This window comes from Epinephelus lanceolatus, chromosome 11 (genome assembly GCF_041903045.1).
Source record: "Epinephelus lanceolatus isolate andai-2023 chromosome 11, ASM4190304v1, whole genome shotgun sequence".
In the NCBI taxonomy this organism is placed as follows: domain Eukaryota; kingdom Metazoa; phylum Chordata; class Actinopteri; order Perciformes; family Serranidae; genus Epinephelus; species Epinephelus lanceolatus.
Window position 1 is genome coordinate 32,663,006 of NC_135744.1, and position 22,325 is coordinate 32,685,330.

Genomic DNA, 22,325 nt, shown 5'->3' on the forward strand with positions numbered 1-22,325 from the left:
GTCATCCTCATCATCTTTCTCTTGGCTGCTTGCCATCTGCCTGCTGCTGTTTGACGGTGACACAGACTTTCAAAATAAACGTGTATTCTGAAGATGATGATATGGATGGATGTTTTCACTTTGCATCGATGATACTGGATCATTGATCATTGAACTGATATACCCATCCAGATCGGTGGATCATTACACCCCTAACTCACACCCACAGTTTCATCAGAAATTGCAATTGCATTTTTTAAATAAAATAATTCCACTGTTATTAGTGTTATAAAATATTTAGCTGGATAAATATCTACCACAGTCTTCCACAGTCAACCAGACCACCTCTGTATGTGAGGGTTCTGGGGCAGAGTAAAGGGGTGGAGGAGGTCAGACAGGTACTGGGGGGCAAGACCAGAAGTTTGCCTCTTTCTGCTAGCTTTAGTAATTGAATTAGCAATTGAAAATGTTATTTTGCCAATGGGCCATGCACACGCACGCACGCACACACACACACAAACGCACACATATAAATAAGACAATCATGTGTAGCTGTCGATCAAGACGCCTTTTGCTCTTTGTGTCTCACATAGGACACACACACACACACACACACACACACACACACAAACTGAGTATTGTGCTCTTTGAAAAAGCTCCATCAAAGATCACTTTGAGACACAAGTGTTTATCCACTTCATAAGATTTCTCCAAACACAAAAATAAGTGGGGGAGGTGAGAGAAAGTGGAGCCGAATCCTTAAAGCTAAAACTCTGAATTAAGGTGTTTGATTTGGGAGAGGAGAGGAGAGGAGAGGAGAGCAGTTGAGTTTATCATCATACATGACAAAGATAGAAATTTATTTCCTTGGGGTCTAGGTGTTAAGAGTGAGTTCAAAATGTTAAAATATATATAAATAGATGTTGACAGCAGAAATTACACCGGAGACACTGAGAGCTACTGTGATATATTCATCTTGATTTGATTTGATTTGATTAAAAAAAAAAAAAAAGAAAAATACATGAAACATCAATTCATGTATATTTGACCCGAGAAGAGAGTACATGAAAGTGTTACGTTACCTAAAACATGTGTTTCCTTTGTGGTCTCTGATGGAAGACAAAACAACAATACTTGTACAGGGTCGGCTGTCTCAACTGTCAAAACTGTCCTAAATAATTGCCTTTGGGGTTAAAACCTTGAACCTCCCCTCCAAAAGGCAAAGAATCAAACACTGATAAAAGACTGCAATATTCTGATTTCAAAGTCACTTGAGTTTGTTAAATTGGGTTTGTAAGAAACCATAAGCATGCAATCACTGAAGCACGTCCCCAAAACTAGTCAAGACAAAGCTAGCATTAATAGCGGCAGCAGTCCATTGTACCTTAAAAATACCAGGTATAGAAAGGTATGTATAAAGTTTGAAAAAGCTGAATACACAGTGATGCCCAGTCTTCACAAAGTGACATGATTATGTTTTTTATAGAAGGGCATAGTGCCTCCCCTTCCAGTGTACCCCATGGGACCTTAATTCAGAAAAAATATGTACTCAACAGCAAGAGACAAATAAAAAGATGTTTGTCAATGTAGAAGACCTTTTTTATAAGTCAAGGAAGTCGCTGTTTGTCAGAAATTTGTTGAAGCGCAATTAAGTTTCGTGTGAAACTGCTCAGTGACCTACGTCTCTCATATTGCACAGTATACGTCACTGACACCAACATTCCTGTTACCTTGGCACAAATGTAAATGTATCTTGCCTGATGTGTTTTATCCAGCGACTCCTGGTCTTTTTATCAGCTGAGAGGTAACAAGCAAGACCTGCTGCTCATGTGAGTACACCCTGGTCCGAACACACAGGCATTATAGCTTCAGTGAGGGAAAAAGTTATGATGTCACTTAGACAACTTTTTTTTAGTGTGTAGTCCTTCTAATTATCTTATCTCACAATCTTAGGGCCAATTCATAGTTTCCGTGTCCATGTGTCTTGCAAGGGTTTGTTTTAGTCCATGTGACATTAATGACGTCATTTACCCATGTCCTCAAGGGGCTGCGAGACTCCTGTGTAGACGTCTGCATTGAGCCCATTTTTGTGACAGTGGGGACTGCACACATTTCACTCCAGAGGTCAGTCCAAAACTCTGCAGTCAAGCCTGCTGCAGCCTCTGCACCATGGTGAAGTTAGTTTTAAGTGTGATATTTGACAGACATAAACTCTAGACCCAGCTGCATGTTCTTAGTTTCAGTTTCACCTGGCAGTAGGAGGATGGTAAATGTTTCTCCCAGCCCTCGTTTACTGCAGTGGGTTGACGTGGACCCTCATTTGTATTATAAATAGGACTGCGTGTGTATGTCCGAGCCTTTATACTTCAACAGTTTCACGACAAACTGACTTTCTTCAGTTGCAAAATTGTCTTTTAAATTGGCAAATATCATATGTGTAATTCCTGGCACAACTCAAATGGGATTAAAAAAAAATTGTCTCTCGTCCTTGACCTTTGTACACATTTTCCAAAATAAGGTCCCATGGTGATCTGCCACAAGGGAAGTGCTCCACCTCTCTATTTAAAAAGAGTGCCAAATTATTTCACATAATCACAGATGATTTTTTTTTTATCTTACATCAGATCATACTGTAAGATATTTACTATGATCTCATTAAAAATGACTTGTATTTCCATAAAAATCTATGTAAATTATATATTTTGTTCTATGACTTAAAGTGGGTTTTACCTTCTGCTGGTTACAGCAACCAAAAAATGATCTCTGATAATGTGGCGATAGTGATGACAATCAGCACTCTTTCACTCCCTGTGAATTACTCCTTAAAACACACACGGAGATGTGCACGGAGAGAAACCTGCTCACAGAGGGTTAAAACAACTGCCAAGAAGAAATCAGATTAAAATGAGGTTGGATCTCATTTCAGTTTTTCTCTGTCACTTTTTTCTTTGCTCATGACCCATTTTTCTGCGCTGCTGCTGCAGGAGAGACAGAGACTGAGAGAGGAGGGGGAGGGGAAGGGGGGGGGGGGTAACTTCAGTCCTCCACCTCGACAGACAGACAGACAGGAAGAAAGAAAGACGCAGACAGACAGACAGACAGGTAGAAAAAAAGTGGCAGTGAAAACGACAGACAGCTTCTGCTAGTAAACAGCTCTGTGTTTTGCATTACGTAGAGGAAACACACACACACTTGTCTAAGCGCTGTTTGTTCACTCAAGTCTGAAGATGTGCGTAAGTGCACATGTGTGTATGCATGTGCCTGAATCTGCCAGGTAAGAGTAACTGAGCAGCTGATGTCCCCTCTGCACGGGTCAGTGACTGCATTACTGAAGTGAGCTCATGTCAGTGTAACATGCGTGTGAACGTTTAATTCCTCTCATCAAATCACACACAAGTCCTGCTGTTTGGCTCATAAACGCAAAGCTTTGGTTTCAAATGTTTCAATCTGTCAGAAGCCATCGATTCTATCTAAGGAGTGTCTATTTCAGGAGTGACAGCAGATCATCTAAACACGCAAACATCCCGTCACACACCGCCATTCAAACAGGTCACCGCAGTCCATCATCCAGTATGTGAGTGTGAGAGAGTGTGTGAGAGTGTGTGTGAAGGAGAGACAAAGATAGAGACGGAGTGAGAGACAGTACCTGTCGATGATAACAGGGTCTGAGGGTGTCTCATTACGGTTGCCGCAGCTCTTCTTGTCACAGCACCGACTACGAAAAGAGAAGACAGTGGAAGTAGAAGACACGGGTCAAAGTGAGAAAGGAGTTAGACACAGGGAACATACAGTACTTTATACGGGAGTTCACATTTAGATGTTTAAATGGGAGTGTTACAGCATACCATGTGCTTTGTCTGCACTGATGTAGAGAACTTAACACCAAATTGAGTTTTACAGAAAGTCTAGCAGCTCCATGCTGACAGCACGGATAAAAATAGACCCATATGGCATAGGAAGTGAGCGTATGGCAGGATCTGAGAGAGAGGACTAGCCTGCTGGTGAGCTTAGCCATTTTGTGATATGCTCCAAAATCCTGCTGTATCTTAATACATACACAAATACTCCTGTAGTGAGTTCAACTACATGGATTAAAACCTCCATCATCAGTCAAGGAGTTGCTTGTGCATTCTGTCCTCCAAAAAAAAAAAAATAAAACATCCACCACGGATCAGTTGTTTTAGCATGTGCCCCAAAATGACTTTGGTTTACATTCAAGTGACAAAGCCCTGCAGCGGTCATAACTGTGACTTTTTTCTGTTGGGAGCAAAGGAGGAAGTAAGGTGATGCTATTATAGAACCACAAAGTCACAAAGGGAGGACGTCCAGGTGGAAGGATGAGTCAACAAATTCTCTGACTTTAACATCGCTGACCAACAGTCAGTTTTGGTTTCTTTTCTATCAGTCTGGATTGGTTTGGTTTGAGTTGTTGCAGAGTGTGTGAGAAATCGGCCGTAGAGATGTCTGTCTTCTTTCGAGCATAATAGCACTTAGATGCTCAAAAAAAAAGTGCCAAAAAATACATTTGAAAAACTCAACAGCAATGTCTCTTTCCAGAAAGCATGACCCAGTTGCTCAAGATAATCTACAGACCTTGTTGTGAGCAGTTTCATGTAGAAACTATTTTCTTTTTTAATCACTACGCAGAAGGAGGAGTGCATCTACTCAAACTTGTCTTACCTAACAGCACAGCCAAGGAGGACGCCATTAATGTTTACATTTCACGCTGTCACGAGCACGAGCCTCTCAGTCATGAGTAGATGCACTCTTCCTTCTGCATGGTGATATGCTTGATGGATGTAGTTCAGTAGAAAGAAAGTAGTTCCTACATGAAACTCCTCACAGGTGGTCTGTAGATTATCTTGAGTAAATGGGTCATGAGTTTTTCAAATGTATTTTTTTTGGCGTTTTAAGCACCACAAGCCAAGTGTCATCTAGGTTTATTAAAATTGAGAGAAGGCAGACATCTCTACGGCCGATATCTCCAACGCTCGGCAACTCACACCGAAACAATCTAGACTGATTAGTACCACTACAGGCAAGAGGAAAAATATATACTTTTGATTTTGGGGTGGACTGTCCCTTTAAATATGACCATGATTGTTCCGTAACCTTAACCAAAAACATGATCTTGCCCTAAACCTAAAATCATTTTGATTTTTCAACTGTATTGTATAAAAATTGCGTTCAGAGATCATTTTGATGTCTGTGTTCTCATCTCCTGGAAACTGTGTGTACGCGTTTGAGGTCGTGAGCAACACATTATATCGTTTTGAACCCAGAAAGAATCACTTTTTTTTTTTTTAATCAAGAAGTTAATTGAATTTGGACCATGCAAGTTCTTTTTAAACACTATATGACAACTTCCACTCTATCTTAATTGTACTGACGAACAGGTGAAGTGGAGGGTGGAGACAATTGAATAGGCCTGAGGCTCAGAAGAGGAGGAGAGGGTGGGATACACACACACACACAGACAAGTAAAAAAAACTGGCATGCACTCCAAAATTCACACATATGTACTGCAAGTCTGTCAAAGCTTTCTTGCGTGCATCAATTATCAATAAAGGTGTAAGCAGGAGGGGAAGGATAAAGCCGGGGGGGTGGGAGGAGCGGTGATGAAGAGTGAAAGGATGAGCGTGGGTGGGAAAGCTAAAACAAGAGGGTGAGAGGGAGGGGGGGCGATGGGAGGGGAGAGGTTTGGGTGGGAAGAAGAGGAAGGGGAGACGTCTCAGGTTTCCCACCGTCACAGATGGCAGAGGTGGAAAGAAAGAGACTGATACGTTACACCTTACACATTGTCTCTACTATCTGCTGCTCTGCGTCTCTTTCTGCTCTCTCCCTGTCATTTCCTTTCTGCTGCTCTATGAACTGGGTCACTACGCGGCCCCGGCCCCGGCACCAGGAGGAGGTGAGAGGAGGAATACCGGAGATGGGGGGAATGGGAAAATGGGGAGCACAGGAAGAGAGAAAGCCTGAGGAGGGAGGGGTGGGTGGAGAGGGGGGAGGGGGTGGGGAGGTAGATGAGGAGGGGAGATTAAGGGAGGACAGAAGAGGAAGAGGAGATGGGAACAGAGTGGAAGATGTTATAAATGGAGGGGTAGTGGGAAGGAAAACGAGGGGCGGGACGGGGGTAATGTAGCACTTATTGCTCTGGATCCTGGTGATCTAATCATCTGCTGTCCCCCCTGCATCTCCCCTCCTCCCACCACACACACACACACACACACACACACACACACTTGTAAACAATAGAGTCTCAATAGCATGAATTGGAGGTGCCACTTACACCAGATCTATATGTGAAAATCTAAGTAATAAAGGTTTACAATAGCTTTAGATGAGGTCAGCCAGCAATTAATCAATTAGTCAATAAATGAAAAAGGTTCCAGCGTCTCAATGTGAGAATTTGCTGCTTTTCTCTGCTTTGTACCATTTGAAATTAAATATCTTTAACAAGCAATTTGACAGTGTCATTTTTAGGCGCTGGGAATGATTTCCTCACATTTTATTCAAGAAGTTTCCAGAGAAACCAAATATGCCGGACTGAATTGGTGTATAAAATGATGCACAAAATATTTACAATATTTCAATTTGATGGAACAGAGCAAGTGGAAACATCACGTATCTTCCACAACGAGCTGGAAAAAGCTGATACATATCTTAATGTGTGGGATAAGATATTTTCCCAACCTTAAACTAAAGGGACAACTGTTTGAAAAGCCAAAAACTGTGCTAAACACATGATATAAACAGTACAGCAGCCTCTGTCGTCCATTCTGTAGTAAAACCTTTTATGTATTCGTGCCAGAGCTCCAACCAAGTTTGCGACGCAGGTCTATGTGGTGGCAGATTGGCTGGGAGCATATGGCTAATAGCACCACCATGACAATGAGCCACACTGATTAATGGACGCCCTGAGCTCTTTGTGTGTGTGTTCCACGTCGCGTGTTGTGTGTGAGGCCCCCGCTGCAGAATCAGCATGTGAGAACACGAGGCAACAGCCGTAACTTTGACCTCGGTGGCTGCCGCAGACAGGCGAGTGTTTACGTACTTTCTGCACTGCTGCCGCTGCACTGTTGCTCCCCAATGGGAAATGTTTGAATATTGGAGGCCATTCTGCTGTACAAGTTCATGTACACTGTACATAACAGTTTATCTGTGTTCACGGTGCGTCCCAAACATGATGAACAACAATAATTTACGATAAAATCTGTATTTATTCATAAATTCCTTGTAAATCATATCAGAATTTCAAAGGGGTTTCTATAGTATAAAGCTCTGTAACTGAGCTGCCTGCAGATTATTCAGTGAGCTATAGAATAAAATATTAGTGGGCCTGATTTCACGGCTAAAGTCCCTGCTTGTGCATATAGATGAACCCCAATTTATATTGTTACAGTTAAAGTTGTTCAGTGACAAGGTCAGGGAATAAGAACAACTTAATTCATGTGCTAAATTTGAATTTTTATAACTGTAGTGTGCATGAGGGAGCGTGCATATGCATACTTCTTTGTGTGTGTGTGTGTGTGTGTGTGTGTGTGTGTAAGTGAGAGGGAGAGAGACCCTGCCTATATTTTATAGTCAGATTGTGGAGGAAGGCCCATTTGTTAGCCATGAAACAACAGGAGGGTTCAGATTGACTAATGAGTTTCTCTGTGTCCTAATTAACCAGGCGTCACAGACACACACACACACACACCACGCATGCATCCACACACACGTTTCCTATTGTATAGGATAGGTTGGTAAAATGCCTCTATAAATAGATCTCTTTCCTCCCAACCTACTTCCGAAGAAATTCATCTTTAGATTATAATTAAAGCAACGACTCTGAGAGCTAAAACTCATCTTCCTCAACAGATACGGCTTCATGTGGATGTGTATGCATGCGTCTGGGTGTGTATGTGTGGGGGGGTTAATGAGGGTGACAAAATAAGAAATGTATTGAGAACAGAGAGGTGATTGGTGAGAACTTTCTGCAGATGAACAAAGTATGTTGCGGGAGAAAAGAGGAGGGGAGAGGAGAGGGGATGGAAGGAAAAGTAAAGCGAGAACAATCGTGTGAAGATAGTTTGGGAAGAGGAAATAATTTTGATGCACTCATCGTCACCTGCACATGATCTCGTGTGTCAGCAGCACTCTGCACATCTCTGGGTTCTTGTCTTGGCCTTCATAAACAATTGCCTGTTAAGAGAGACAAAGTAGAGAGGGGTAGAAAACACATTGTTAGCTCACAGACAGCAAAACTGAATTAACACAAAGTTCAGATCCAGCAAATAGTCCTCTCCATCTTCGCTAGGGTGCTAGTTTCAAGTGTGCTTCATCCAAGTTGAGGAAGGATTGAGATATGGTAACAAAAACAAGTGTTTAAGTTGTTTGATTTAGGATGTCTGTGTTGTGCAATTGATTCAAAATGAGCCATTCTACAGCATGGTAGCCAAAGTCATATCAGTGCAATTTTCTTTTATTTGTTTGTTAAATAAAGCTGTCAACAGCAAAGAATTGTATAAATAGGAGAAAAGATATTGTGTCTGTGAAGGTTAACATTTTTTAACTTGGTGACCAATATCAGCCCCTCAAGGATGTTGCAATGTCGCGATTGCAACAATTAACAATGAATTCTGCCGGACCTTGAGCAAAATCACTTTGTTGTTTCTGGTTGTGAAGATGCAGACATGTGCAACACAAACGTCTCAAATTTACCAACAAAAGTTACGATTAAAACTGTGCAAGCTAGTCCCCTGATGTCCTGCACGAAAGCGGTGGTAAACTTTCCTGTTCTGGAACACAAATGACATCCATTGACAAACACTTTTCTACTACACAACACACACGAAAAAGGGCTGAAACGCGAGGACAATAGACAGATCACCATGACGGAGGCTACTGCATACACATCTACAGTAAGTGCTGACAGAATCAAGGTGAGTTAGATTAAACATGCAAGGTTAACGGTAATGTTAGTGTAGTCCGAACAGTGCAGTTTTATTCCCACTGGAACAAGTTGCTTTTGATTTTTAAAGAATTACACAGAAAAAATTGCAGCTAATTTTGCAATTTTTGCATGCTCCTGCAACTTCACTGCACTTACCTAAAAACGTTGCAACATGTAAACAATTTTTAGAAAAGCTGCCATGAAATTAGCCATCAACAATCCCCCAAAGTAGCCTGAAAAATCCTGGAGGAACTGCAATATATAGTTTCAATACAAAAAAGTTTACAAAAAAACTTGAGTGATTTCCTAAAACAGCTGGGCACTGTGGTTTTAGCTAATGTGACTCAAACAGGAGTAAACGGTGCATTCGATTGAACCTTTTAACTGCGGATTAATATGCATTTGGTGCTCTAAGTGAGTGTTTATGACACAAGGTTGTTATGTATGTGGGATTAACTGAAAATTAACTACAGTGCCAATGCTCATCACAATGAAGGTAATGTCACCCAGTGCAAAATGTGGTTTATTAATGTGTTTTTTATGGACAACAATGGAGCTCTGTGGCACAGAGAAATAAAGTACTTTGTGCTTTGGCTGAAAAGACAATTAGTAGACATTAGTAGGATCAATTCACTGTTGGAATTTGCTGACAATATGAAGAGCATACAATATCACCTGCCATATCTTTCAATTACAGACAAATCTCCAAACATTAGTTGCATCCTCATATTATAAAACTTCATATCATTATTTTCAAAATTCAGACTAAGCATAGGCACATTGTTCATAATCTTGTCAGAGTCAACAAAGCGCTGCCAATCAGACCCTCCCATAGATGCGAGTCATTGTCTGCATCGGTGCATGGATGCATAAAAACTTATTTGCATGTTTTCAGACCACTGCACTCTACATCTACCAAATTGATGAGAGGAGATGACTATATTCTGCAGCAGTGCGCTATGGGAAAACACAAAGATGATGTCAAACTGAGAGGAATTTGATTCTTTTTTTCATGCTGTAGCTGTGGTGTGATTTTCTTCCATTGGGGTGTTTTTGAGGGTAACAGGTTCAATTCACCTAAAAGAACACGAAGTTTAGCAGTAACACCTCTACTTCACATACACACACTCACACCCATTGTCTTTTCACTGGGAGTCTGTCACCCCCCACCACCACCATCACCACACGCACACCTTGTTCACACACCTTGTTTTAGAAAATCTAAACAATGACACCAACATCTCCTCCTCTGCTCACATCAGGTGAAGTCTAATGTTAAAAAGCTTTGGCCATAGTTTCAGTTGAGGCTTTACCTGCTTCCATTATGCAGTCCTCCTGCTTCTGGTAAGGAAGCTCAGAATAAAGCGAAAGCACAAGTCACACACCACTAAGCTATCTATCAGTCAATACACACACCCCGTCTGTCTTTGGTCTATTCCAGTCTGTTTGATCTGTCGTTCTAAACTCCAGCAAGTCTCACCGAGTGACAAGCTCACTTTTCTCTGAGAGCGCTGAAGAAGTTTCACTGTCCTCTCCAATAGTCTTCAGCGGGGGTTCAGACTACCTGCTGCCATCAACTGAACGTTAGTTTGAGTTTGTAAATAAAGGTCATTCAGCTTAGTGAAAGCTTAAGGGGACAGTTCACCCCCAAAATCAAAAACATATTTTTTATCTTACCTGTGGTGCTGTTTATCAGTCTAGATTGTTTTGGTTTGAGTTGCTAAGTGTTGGAGATATCGATCGTAGAGATGTCTGCTTTTTCTCAAATATAATGGAACTAGATGGCACTCGGCTTGTGGCGCTCAAAGTGCCAAAAAAATACAATACAAAAACTCAACAGCAATGTCTCTTTCCAGAAATCATGACCTGGTTGCTCAAGATAATCCACAGACCTTGTTGTGAGCAGTTTCATCTGGGAACTATTTTCTTTCTACCAAACTACACCTGCTGACTGTATCACTGCGCAGAAGGAAGCGTGCATCTACTCATGGACAAGAGAATTGTGCTTGTGACAGCACGAGATGTAAACATTAATGGCGTCCACCTCGGCTGAGCTGTAATGTTAGCTAGCTCAGTGGTGCTAGTAGATGCATGATTGCTTCTGCATGGTGATACAGTTGGCGGGTGTAGTTCGGTTGAAAGAAAATAGTTCCTACATGAAACTGCTCACAACAAGGTCTGTGGATTATCTTGAGTAACCGGATCATGATTTCTGGAAAGAGACATTGCTGCTGAGTTTTTCAAATGTATTTTTTTTTGCACTTTGAGCACAACAGGCTGAGTGCCATCTAGTTCCATTATATTGAAGAGAAGGCAGACATCTCTACAGCTGATATCTCCAACACTCTGCAACTCACACCAAAACAACGTAGACTGATAAATAGCACTACAGGTGAGAAAAAAAATATGTAGTTTTGATTTCAAGGTGAACTGTCCCTTTAACAAATCAAAACAATTTGCAACAACTTGTGCTGATGATATCTGGACATTCGAAAACCTTTTATTGGTCTACTAAGGTCACACATTTTCTTAGTCCTTCACACTAAAAAAGCAAAGTTCAAGGCTGCATAGTTCTGATGTCATAAATCAAATAACGAGACTCAGTATTATTCTCAGTAGACCTTTGACTGGCAGTGGAGAAGTCTGACATTTGTAAAAATTGGGCTCAAACAATTCACAGATGATGCAGTTATGTGAAAAAGTAGAAGAGGACTTTTAAAGACTAGCATTGTAAAAATCTTGCCTATGAGCTTGGACTGTCCCACCAGGGGCCCCAGGGCGAACATGTTCCACACGGGGCCCCAGCATGAACCGAAATGTAGACTGAGCCCCTCATTTGTAGAAACTACAGCCAAACATGGTCCTCAGAAAGTAGCTTGGAGCTTTGCGGCATTAATGGATAGCAGCAACAGGGGCTGTGCAGTCTGAGGGCCCCATTACAATATTGTTGTAGCCTAAAGCGTTTCATACTAATAGCTACTTGTCTCCAGGACCCTCTGTGTTTTCTGGAATTGGAGCCCCCATTTGTTTCAGGGCCCGGGGCCTCTGTCAGTAACAATTTTCAATGCATGTGCACATATTCCAGTTGCTAAAAAACGTCTGCAGAAATTGAGTCGATGCATGAATCTGAAGCCTAAAGGGCTCCTGGTGGTCCAGGACTCCAGTTCTGTGTACGCCCAGTCAGTGCAGGCATGAGCTGTGTGATATGAATCAAAAATAATCTAATTTCCAGGCAAAAAGTGCAACAACAGAGCGAGACAGAGCTGGTGCTATGCTAAGATGTCAAGAAGCTGTTCTACAAGGTGACAGACAGGATGGTACAGCAATGGCTGATGTGCAACTTCAGCCAAATGAGAAACTAATGAACCAATCCAGAGAGCAGAATAAAATGATATCCATACTGAAAAGAGTTCAACTGGCTGTGGCCGAAGCAAAGAAGCTCCCGTTGACACACCACTGATGCTGATCCAACCCCAAGACATATGAAACTCTTTCTCTAATCCCTCTCCATCACAAACTGAACTGTAATATTTTCCTTCAGTTGTGGCCTAATGAAAACAAATGTGAGTGTGGGAACTGTAAGAAAAGATACAACAGAGAGAGTCTGAAGAAGAGACGCACTTTATAAGCCATAGTTCTGTCTATGATTAGACCTGCTCATTGTGCCATGGGAAAAGTGTGGGCCAGGCAGCTTCCTCTGAACTTTCCTACCCTGGACGAAACATGCATCAATGCCATCTCAACCTCTCTCGTCTTCTCTCTTTATGCACTTTTGCTCTTTTGTTCTCTCTCTTACACATACACACAAAAGAAACCCTTCACACCTTGGGGCAGGTGAATACATTTATCTTTATGAACAGAATTAGGTCTGATGTAACTGAGTTATTCTCCAAAATCACAGAATAGGTCAATAAATCCTTACATGCCCTTTTTTAGGTTACTTAAATCTATCACCTCTGCAACAGACATCAATTCATACAGCATTAAAACTAGAGACCATCTTGTGATGGGGTCACTACAGTCACCATACAGCAATTTGCACCTTGAAATGAATGTGGACCAGGGGAGTAAAGAGGACGGACAATGGCCCCTTGCCTACTTCCTATTCCCAGCCCTATGGCTTGGACCAAACCCATCTTCAAACTCTGCCTCGATCATGATCTCATCGACACACCTGCAACTTTCATGACTGCACAGCTGTGACGCAATCGCAGTGACAAAATCTCATACAGACAGACAAATAAACACCTGGCAAAATACTCCAAACAGCTTCTGTGGTAGTTCCCGCTACACTAGATGTCACCAGGATCACATTTTGCCACAATGACACACACACAGGCTCTCAAGGCGAAAACAATACCAGCCCCGCTGTCGCAGCTGGTAAATATAGAAGAATTCATAGTGCTGATACGATGACACACACATTACTCATATTTCCTTTATCCCAGTCGACCATAACTTTAGCTGGATAGAGGACAGATGTCTGTGAGCAGCAGGAGTTCTTCAACAAGGGGAGTGAGAAGTGAAATATTTTGTCTAAACTCATACAGAGGTGGCAAACGTAGCAGAAAAGTCAATAGCGCTGAAACACATCTCTATTTTGTGTTAAACCCTGCAAAATTTAATCTGATCATGTCAAGTTTCTACGAGCAAAAGTGGTGCTAACAATGCAGCTTATGTAACAGATCATTTTCTATGCAGGAAGTGATAAACTAAGTAAGCAGGTCACTGTTTCACTATGTAGATATACAGTAGATTATATCCACTTATTCCCAGCACACTCCCTGCTTTGCCGACTTTTGAGTCGTGTCCCTCTGAGGCAGACTGGGGTCAAAGTCTAACAATCCTGGCCCCCTGGTTGGACACCATGAGGGGTGCCCTTCACTGCATCATGATTGCTCAAACACTGTGGGATAAGAACAGTTCCCAATCACGGAAAAATGAACTAAAACTGAGGTCTAAAGTTTCTAATATCACTTAGTCTGTCCTGCTCTGCAATCTGAGGCATCTGGAGCTCCAATCAGGATCAAAGAATGATCTGAAAATAATATTTAATCCTGCTTCTGTGGCAGGCTCTTGTGTAACCATGTAACTTCTTCTCCCATAACTTCTTTCACCATCCCAGCCCACGTTTGTCTTCATCACACTGTCACCTCGCTCGCTCTCCTCTTGTCTTTCATCTGCTTTTTTCCTCCTCTGCCTCCTCCCCCTCTCCGCCTCACCACCAGGCCGTTTCATACAGCATCTCCACCGCTCTCTCTCCTCCACCTTTGAAGTAGCGTGACATGCGCGGCGTGTAAACAAGGAGCCGTTAAGCAGGGGAACACACTTCCTCCTGCGTTAGTGTCAGGTCGACTAGCGAGCTAGTGATCCGACAGGGCCGCAGTGACAGATGCTTTATTCTCCGGGACAGAGTCGTGATCAACCGACGCTCAACGCTCGGCTTATGAAGACTGGGAGGCACTCTCCCCCTCCATTTAACACAATCAGTGCTGGCCCTCTCAGCACACACACAAAGCAGGTAGACAGACAGAAATAGCAGAATAACAGATGTAAGTGCCAGCTTTAGGTGCCAAACGTTGGAGGCTTTACTTTCCCGGGAGAAGAATCACAGTCAGAACTGTGAAATAAACAGAATCAGTGATATGAGCCTAATATACTCAGCATAATACAAAAATATAAGACCGTGCATTTCCATTCTTGACAACCCTGATTAACATACAAAGCACTTTAAGGATCCCATTGGTACATTTTGACTGGATAAAATGCACCCATGTGTATACAAAAATTAAGAAAGTTGCATGTTACTGAATTAATCATAGACAAATAAGATAGAGTCAAAGTTTGCTGAAAGCTGATACGCCACTAGTTTCTGTGACCCAAAGCAATGTCTCATTAATGGTTTCTTTCACTGATTGGAGTTTATAAAAATATGAAATGTGTTACAGGGGTTCACTGCCCATATTCTAAGACAGTGGTGCACCACAGGGTCCAAATTTTTCTTTAGTCATTAGTTCAAGGTTCACACAGTTTAATACAGTCAGCATCATACTTGTGGTTGGACATGTCGTTAGCCTAGTTTGCTGTCTCTGTCATGTAGCTGTCTATTAGTCTCTCACACTACAGCAGGAAACAACACTTCAAATTAAAGGCTCTGTGCCAGAAATTCACTGTATTTCAAAATGTGCTGTTTTTGACAAGTTCTCAACCCACTTGTGGTCCATTCAGCGTGGACCCGCAACCCACTTTTGGACCGCGACCCACTGCTTGGGAACCACTAATCTAAGAGAAATCACTACTTTAAAGGAATATTTCACCAGCAAAATGATCATTTGTATCAATTACTCACTCTGTGTTATGCTGAATTTGTAAAGAACAATTCCACGGTGAACGAAGAATCCAAAAACAAGGAAAATTCTTAATGAACTGAAGTAGCTATGATATAGTTTTGCTGTTGTTTAACGCGGCCTCCCTTTTACTACAATTGATCAAGAATTTTCTCCATTTGTGGATTCTTCGTTCACCATGGAGACGTGCAAAAACAAAGTCTTCTTCACGATTTAGCATAACACAAGGTGAGTAACAGTGATCATTATGCGAGTACAGTATTCCTTTAAGGATTTGCTATCTGACTCTTTTGTGACTCATGACATTTATCGAGTTTTTATACGACATTTAAACTGTTTCAACCTTATCTTTAACTCCGCCTCTCTCTGTTTTGGGGCTTTTCTTTAAAGGTACACCAGGCAGGATGGTCGATTACTGGCTGCAAAGACTATCGCCAGCAAAAGTGAAATTAAAAGCCAACCTCAGATTCACTCTCATTGGCGTTTTCCCTCATGTATTAGCTTTTTTTTTTTTTTTTTTTTTTTGGTGCTGTGTCTCTTGGATGCGTGCTCCTTACTGTCTGGCACCTGGTTGCTACCTTTGCAAAAATTCCCAGACCTCACCTGAGCCCCGTGGCGGTCTACACCCATAAATGTCCCGAGCACAGAAAATAAGTAGAGGGCAGAGTCTCTGCAGACAAATACACTACCACACACTTGTACTGGGTCATAAGTGATGACTGAGAGGGATTACGTCTGTATGAGTCTGTACATTGTTGTTGTTTTTTTTAGAAAAATTCTGCATAGTGTATCTTTAAAGACGGGTACAGCTGATGCTATGGTTGCAACCAAATAAAGACTAGGGAAAGTGACCAGCCAGTTCTTGTAGCCGCTGCCACTTGTCCAGCTTCAGTGTGTCAAGCTGGTGACGTTAAACCCTCGACAGCCGCGGGCTTGTGGGGATTTTTTTGTTGCTTTTTTTACCTCTCCGTCTGGACTAATATAGTAAATCGCACGGCGTACTCTTGAGCAAGGTTAAGTTGTACGGCCTAAAGAAGTTATATCTGAAAACATTAATAGCTTGGTTGTTGGCTGTATATTAAAAAACCTGTCAATAAAACTATTAATGACGGAAGATTCCAGTCTCGTGATTCTGTTTTAGATCAAAAGGGTGTCTTTATCGGTAAAGTGAGATCAGATAGACACCAAACTCTGTATTGTTGAGACGCTTCAGTTTTCCTGTTTAGTGAGACAACAATGACATGGAACAATGAGAGGGCAGACCAGCAGTGTGTATGTGTGTGTGTGTGTGTGTGTGTGTGTGCGTGTGCGTGTACGTGTGTGTTAGAGGGACAGTGGCCATGACATCACTGACCAACTAAGCCAACCACACGGCTGTTTTGGTTTGACCACCTGTTAATGTTCCAATCCTCTACCACTGGGAATCTCACACTTTCTCACACACACACACACACACACACACACACACACACACACACACACACACACACGCTCACATGCAACAGAGCATGCTTTATTGCTCGATGTGCATTTTTGCCTGTACACATACATACGTACAGCATTAAATATCTGCACTGTTTCCCATTAGTTCATCTCTTTCTCTCCCTCTCACTCACATATGAACCCCTGCACTACCACACATGTTTCCACACACACAGACCAGCACTCAGCCATGCACACACACACACACCAGCCTGCAGACGCCCACAGGTGCAGCACACACCTGCCTGCATCAGCGTCTTGAGGAAAAATGACTTTTCCTTTTCAAACTTAAAATCTCTGCGCACAGGCGAAAAAGAAATCAGCCATTTAATTTTTCAGGCATGAAAATGTATGTGTATGTGTGTGTGCGTGGAAGTGTGTGTGTGTGTGTGTGTGTGTGTGTTTGGGAGGTCAAAACTCCACTCCTCCTCCTCTCCTGGACTTCCACCGCAAGGGCCGACTGAGTGTGTGTGTGTGTGTGTGTGTGTGTGTGTGTGTAGCTGGCTGTCACCCCACCAAGCTGAAGCTAAACAGTGTTATTAGGGAACAGTGTGGTCCCTTAGGCCTGCCAGACTCACACACACATACACACAGTATGTGTTGCAGCGTGGCAGCAGCAATGTGAGACTCTATCAGAGCCTGCAGTCACATTAGCAAGTATTCAGTGTATTGCGTGGCTTCTTGGCTCCTCATACCACACACACACACACACACACACACACTGCATCACTCTCTGTTTATTGTGCAAAAACACAAAAACTCAGTTTACCTGAGGAACACTGAGAACAAACACTAAACCTGTCTGTCTTCTGTCTGTTGTTCAGTCTGTCTCCCTCCCTACCTCTCTGTCATAAAGGTACATATAAACAAAAACACAAACATTAACAGAAAAATTGGATCTGATCAGAAAATGCTCGCTACACTCGGCAGACCAAATCCCAGAGGTGCTGTTATATCTTTCCACTTCCTACTGTGAGCAGCAGAATTACGCCCCTGTTCCTCAACACCCGCTCGCTGCCTCCTCGCTCTAATCACAGCAAGAGAAGTACAGGCAAAAACGCCTGGAGCCATGCGGTGTGTATGTGTATGTGTATGTGTGTGTGTGTGTGTGTGTGTGTGTGCCCCCACCCACACACACTGTGGAAACACCCACCCACAGAATCACACACACACACATAAACACACGTTTTTGTGTGTGTGAGTACATGCAGATAGAGGAGGGCGGCGGAGTACAGGCGGATCAGTGGAGCAGCTCATTGTCAGAGAGGTAACAGGAGAGGTGACAGACCTCTGTGAGAGTGTGTGTGTGTATGTGTGTGTGTTTTGAAATGTGTGTTTACCTGTTTAGTCATGGAGTCTATGAGTCGAACATAAAAGTCCTGCTCTGTTCTGATGCCTGTTGGGATGCAGAGAAGAAAAAAGAAAAGCAGAACGACATACAAAACTGCATTAGTATATGTGTCAAATTAAGCAAACATAAAAAGTGATAGACTCCTGCCTCACACAGGAGGAAGCTCCCCTGAAAATTAGGGGTCATAGGAGGATAACAAACATATTTCTGATATACAATTTTTTTTTTTAGACTCTCTTTTCCTATCTTTTAAAAATAATAATTTAGGCCTTGGAAAAATTAGCAAAGTTAAACAATCTGAGGGGCAATAATCATTCCTGGTGGAGCAGGTAACCTGACGTAGCTTCACTTTAAAGGGTGACCCCTGGAGAAGCTTGTGTGTGTGTGCTGTGTTTGTAAAAATAATAGTAAATAATATTTTTTTTAAACTGTAATACTGAGCCTGAGTCAAGTTAATTTTTTTTAGATATCTCAAAATCACAATTTTGCCCCAAAGGCCTTTGCACATGTACAACAGCACCTTCAAACCTCTGTTCCACACAGCTGTGATTTAATCACCCTGAACACATGACACACACACGTTAATAGTTAAATGTCTTCAGCTTTTGGTTTACACATCTTTATATTAACAGTCAATAATACTGATAAATGGTTTGTAGGTGCAGCTTTGTTGTCTATTTCCACATGCAAATGATATTAAAATAATAATACTAATTCACAAATTATGTCCTCATGTCTTGATCTGAGAGGAGGCTGGTGCCAGTTTATGTTGTCTCCCTTCCACCACAATCCACAACCACCACAACATGCAACTGTCACACAGCCCACTTCAGACTGGACAAGCTCATTTAGGGACAGTGACAGTGATGAAGCCATAAAGCTGGCGTGAATCACCCGCAACAGCTGCTATGAAATCACGACATTTATTCAGAAATCAGTCAGATTACACAATAGCGCAACACAACACTGATATAAACACATTGTGGCAGCATGTTGGCCCTCTGCTGCACAGTTTTCCACATTAAATCTAAAAAATATATAATCTGCTTCCTGTGTGCATTCTGGGTATTATGTTGCAAGAGAAGAACACGCAATCAAGCTGATTTGGTTAAATTTATTGTAAATAACTTAATGAGTGTGTGTGGCTCACTCACCGTTACTGTACAGGAGCTGCAGCCGGTAATGAATCCCGTTATTGGTCTTCTCTCCGCTCGTCTCCTTAACACACACAACACACACTGAGCTGTTTAATGAAATATTTTTAGGACAAATTAAAACGCATCTCTCTGCACATGCAGGGCCGTGAAGTGTACATCCGACTTATTGAATTCCTCACACCGGTCACACATTAAATAAATGATTTATGTTCAGAGCGGACATATTAAAGCAGGGCAGCCCTGTCATTTCTCCACGTGTAATCAGGGTGTTATTGTGGCTTTTTAATTCCTCTGTAATTACTGGTTGTGTTTGGAGGGCAAATAAATCCCACACTAAATTCTCCCGCTGCATTTCAGCTAATTTAAACGGTGTCATAATTGATGAGGAGACCGGTTGCCCCGCCGCAGTTTGTACAGAACAAGTGTCTGTGTTGGATCCAGCTGTAAATTAAAACAATTTAAACGCACAGAGTAGTTTTCTTATTTGTCAAATATCGCAGCTGGCTCGAAAGAAGTTTTTGAGTTACAACATGTGCATATTGCTGTCTATTTATATCCAAATTATTCTACAATAATATTACTAATAATACTACTACTAATAATAAAAATAAATATAATAATAATAATGGTTTATAAATGCAGCAAATATTTTATTGATGACTTACTGTAAGTATTTAAAATGTAACACTGTCACCATTATCAGACTCCACAGTGGTATAATCAGGCCTTTGGGAAATCTAAATTGTTTTTCAGCATATTTAATAACAATAAGAAATCATCAGACCACCGGGAGTGTCTGCACCGACCTTCTCCTTCTCGATGAAGTCCACGAAGTTGGTCCTCTCGATCTCCACCGGCTGACCCTGCCGGTCGTACAGAGCCAGGACGAAGTGGAAGAAGTTGGACTTCCGCAGGTTGGAGGGCGGCTGCTTCTCAAAGTGAGCCCGGGCCAGACCCACTCCACTGCGGACACACAGGCGTGGATGAGTCGGTGTTAGAGGCTAAAAAGTTTGATTTTGTAAAGGCAGGTAAAAACAAATCTCAGGACCTATACGCAGCCAGTAATCCATTTTATACTGTATTGATTTTACTAAGGCTAATCTTTCCTTATCATGAAAGTTTATTTTCTGAAAAACAAAACCTAAATCTACAATTTTCTGAAAATATAATCAAATGTGTTTGTGTTGAAGTCTGCTCTTGTCATGGTAATCTCAGACAGGAGGTCATGATTTATCCACCTTTACATCTCTGTGGGCAAAATTAAGAATCTTGCTCCCCTCTCCTACAGCCATGTATGTTTAGAAAAAAGGGGAGATGGGCTGATTTTCCCCCATACTTTAACCCCCAAACACAGGCCTAGAATTATCTATTTGTCCCTTTGCCTTCATGCTCATTAAACCTCAGCCAACAATGTCCAGAAGGCGCACGTTGCCTGTGCGTAAAAATCTGTACCACAAACACATGTTGCCATTAACTATTTAGTGCCTTCTTTTAAAATTATACAGCGTATTAAATGTGTTTGGAATTTTATATCCTGCACACGAATCTTAATTACACAAATTATCCTAGCAACAGAAATCCAATTTTCTTCCTCCGGACAGCAGCTCCGTCTGCTTCTCCCCATCAGCAGCCTCGTGTCCTGCACGGGCGGCTGCAGGGTCCTGACAGCAAAACCACGCTGTTTCCGTGAGTGAAGGAAGGTGGTAGCGTGTTTCTGTCACCCGAGCAGAGCTCACCTTTGGGCGGCCGTGTTGGCGTCCAGCACGCCGCCCCCCTGCATCCAGCTCCGGACAGTGTTCATGCCTCCCAGCGGTTCCTCCTTCAGGCTGCTGCCGCTTCGCTGGATGCTCTCCTGGATCCCAAACATTAACAAACCTCCGTAGCTCGGTGCCTGTCCTTCTGTGTCTCGGTCTCTCCCCGGCTGGCTGTGCACTTGTTCTCCTGTAGATCCTTCACACGGACTCAAGAGAAGCAACGTGGGTGCGCTCTGTGCTGCGGCTGCCGCGTGCGCTTCGCTTCAGATCAAGACTGTTTATTCCTTTATTTCTAGTCCTCGTGAGAAAGTGTGCTCTAAAACGGAAGGAAAATCATATCGGAACATTAGAATCCAAAATGTCCACAGACGGATTAAAATCGCCAGAAGGATGGCAGGACGCGGGCAGACCTGGTGTGAAAAGGTGTTAAAAAGTCACTCCCGGTGCGCTTTGGAGATCCACAGTTCAAGCTGTCAGACAGAAAAGAGAGATCAACTCGCACCCGGATCAGATGTCATCATTATCTGACACTTCTTTCTTCCTCTTTTGGCTCTTTGCGCTCTCTTGTGCTCCCCTCAGCCCAGCGGTCCGGGACGTGTTGAGGTCTGCGGTGTCCAGAGCAGCGCTGCTTCCTGCGGATGACTCCCGAGCTCTCGCCACTCCGCTCCCTCTCGGAGGAAAACGCTTTGTGACTCTTCCCAAAGGACTCTCTCTGAGAACCAAACACGGGCTTCTCCCGCCCCGGGGGGAGAGAGAGGGAGCTAGGATGGGAAGGGAAAGAGGGGAGGGGACCGGAGGAGAGGAGGGGAGGGGACAGGACGGGAGGAGAGCAGAGAGAGGAGACGCCCCCAAACAAAGGCGAGAGTGGAGGAGTCAGGTCGGAGCTCCTCTCCTCTGTCCCTCTGTCCTCCCTTTGCCCGGTCCGGACACACTCTCTGTGCCTGTTACAGGGATTTCTGCAAAAGCGACTCTTCTCTGTAAATGTGGAGATCAATTCCTGTGCGCACTTCAACACTGCAATCGATCGGGAAAGTTTCTTTCTGCTCATGCAGAGCAGAGTCGGCTGCAGATCTGCGCTCAGTTACTGGGAGAAGTCCAGTTTGCTCAGTGGCACTTCAGCAGGATGGACGCTTCTCACGACTTCATTATATCAAACATCTACTTTTACGCACGACAGATCATCAAGGAAATATTAATAAATAAGGAAACAAAAATGCTTCTGGTTTGCATGAAAATATTATTTACTTATTTCTAATTTTTATTCATAAAATTAAGCTTTCCCATATAAAATCTATAAAATCCCATTAACTAAATTTA

General features: G+C 42.6%; 1 protein-coding gene across 4 annotated transcripts in view; it reads right to left on the reverse strand.

The window, feature by feature from the left end:
• The window catches only part of LOC117270712 (transcription factor COE1), a 111,351-nt gene extending 89,648 nt beyond the window's left edge, over window positions 1-21,703 (reverse strand). For 2 of the 4 annotated variants that reach the window (XM_033648484.2, XM_078172530.1), the window contains exons 1-6: window positions 20,991-21,703; window positions 20,061-20,217; window positions 19,252-19,312; window positions 18,087-18,142; window positions 8,093-8,166; window positions 3,626-3,694 (exon numbers count right to left, since the gene is read on the reverse strand). In XM_033648484.2, coding sequence (XP_033504375.1) covers window positions 3,626-3,694; window positions 8,093-8,166; window positions 18,087-18,142; window positions 19,252-19,312; window positions 20,061-20,217; window positions 20,991-21,121 — 548 coding nt within the window. In that variant the 5' untranslated portion in view covers window positions 21,122-21,703. Of the gene's footprint in view, window positions 1-3,625; window positions 3,695-8,092; window positions 8,167-18,086; window positions 18,143-19,251; window positions 19,316-20,060; window positions 20,218-20,990 lie in introns of all 4 variants that reach the window. The other 2 variants (XM_033648474.2, XM_033648494.2) reach the window with 1 other exon arrangement.
• Window positions 21,704-22,325: the final 622 nt, after the last annotated feature.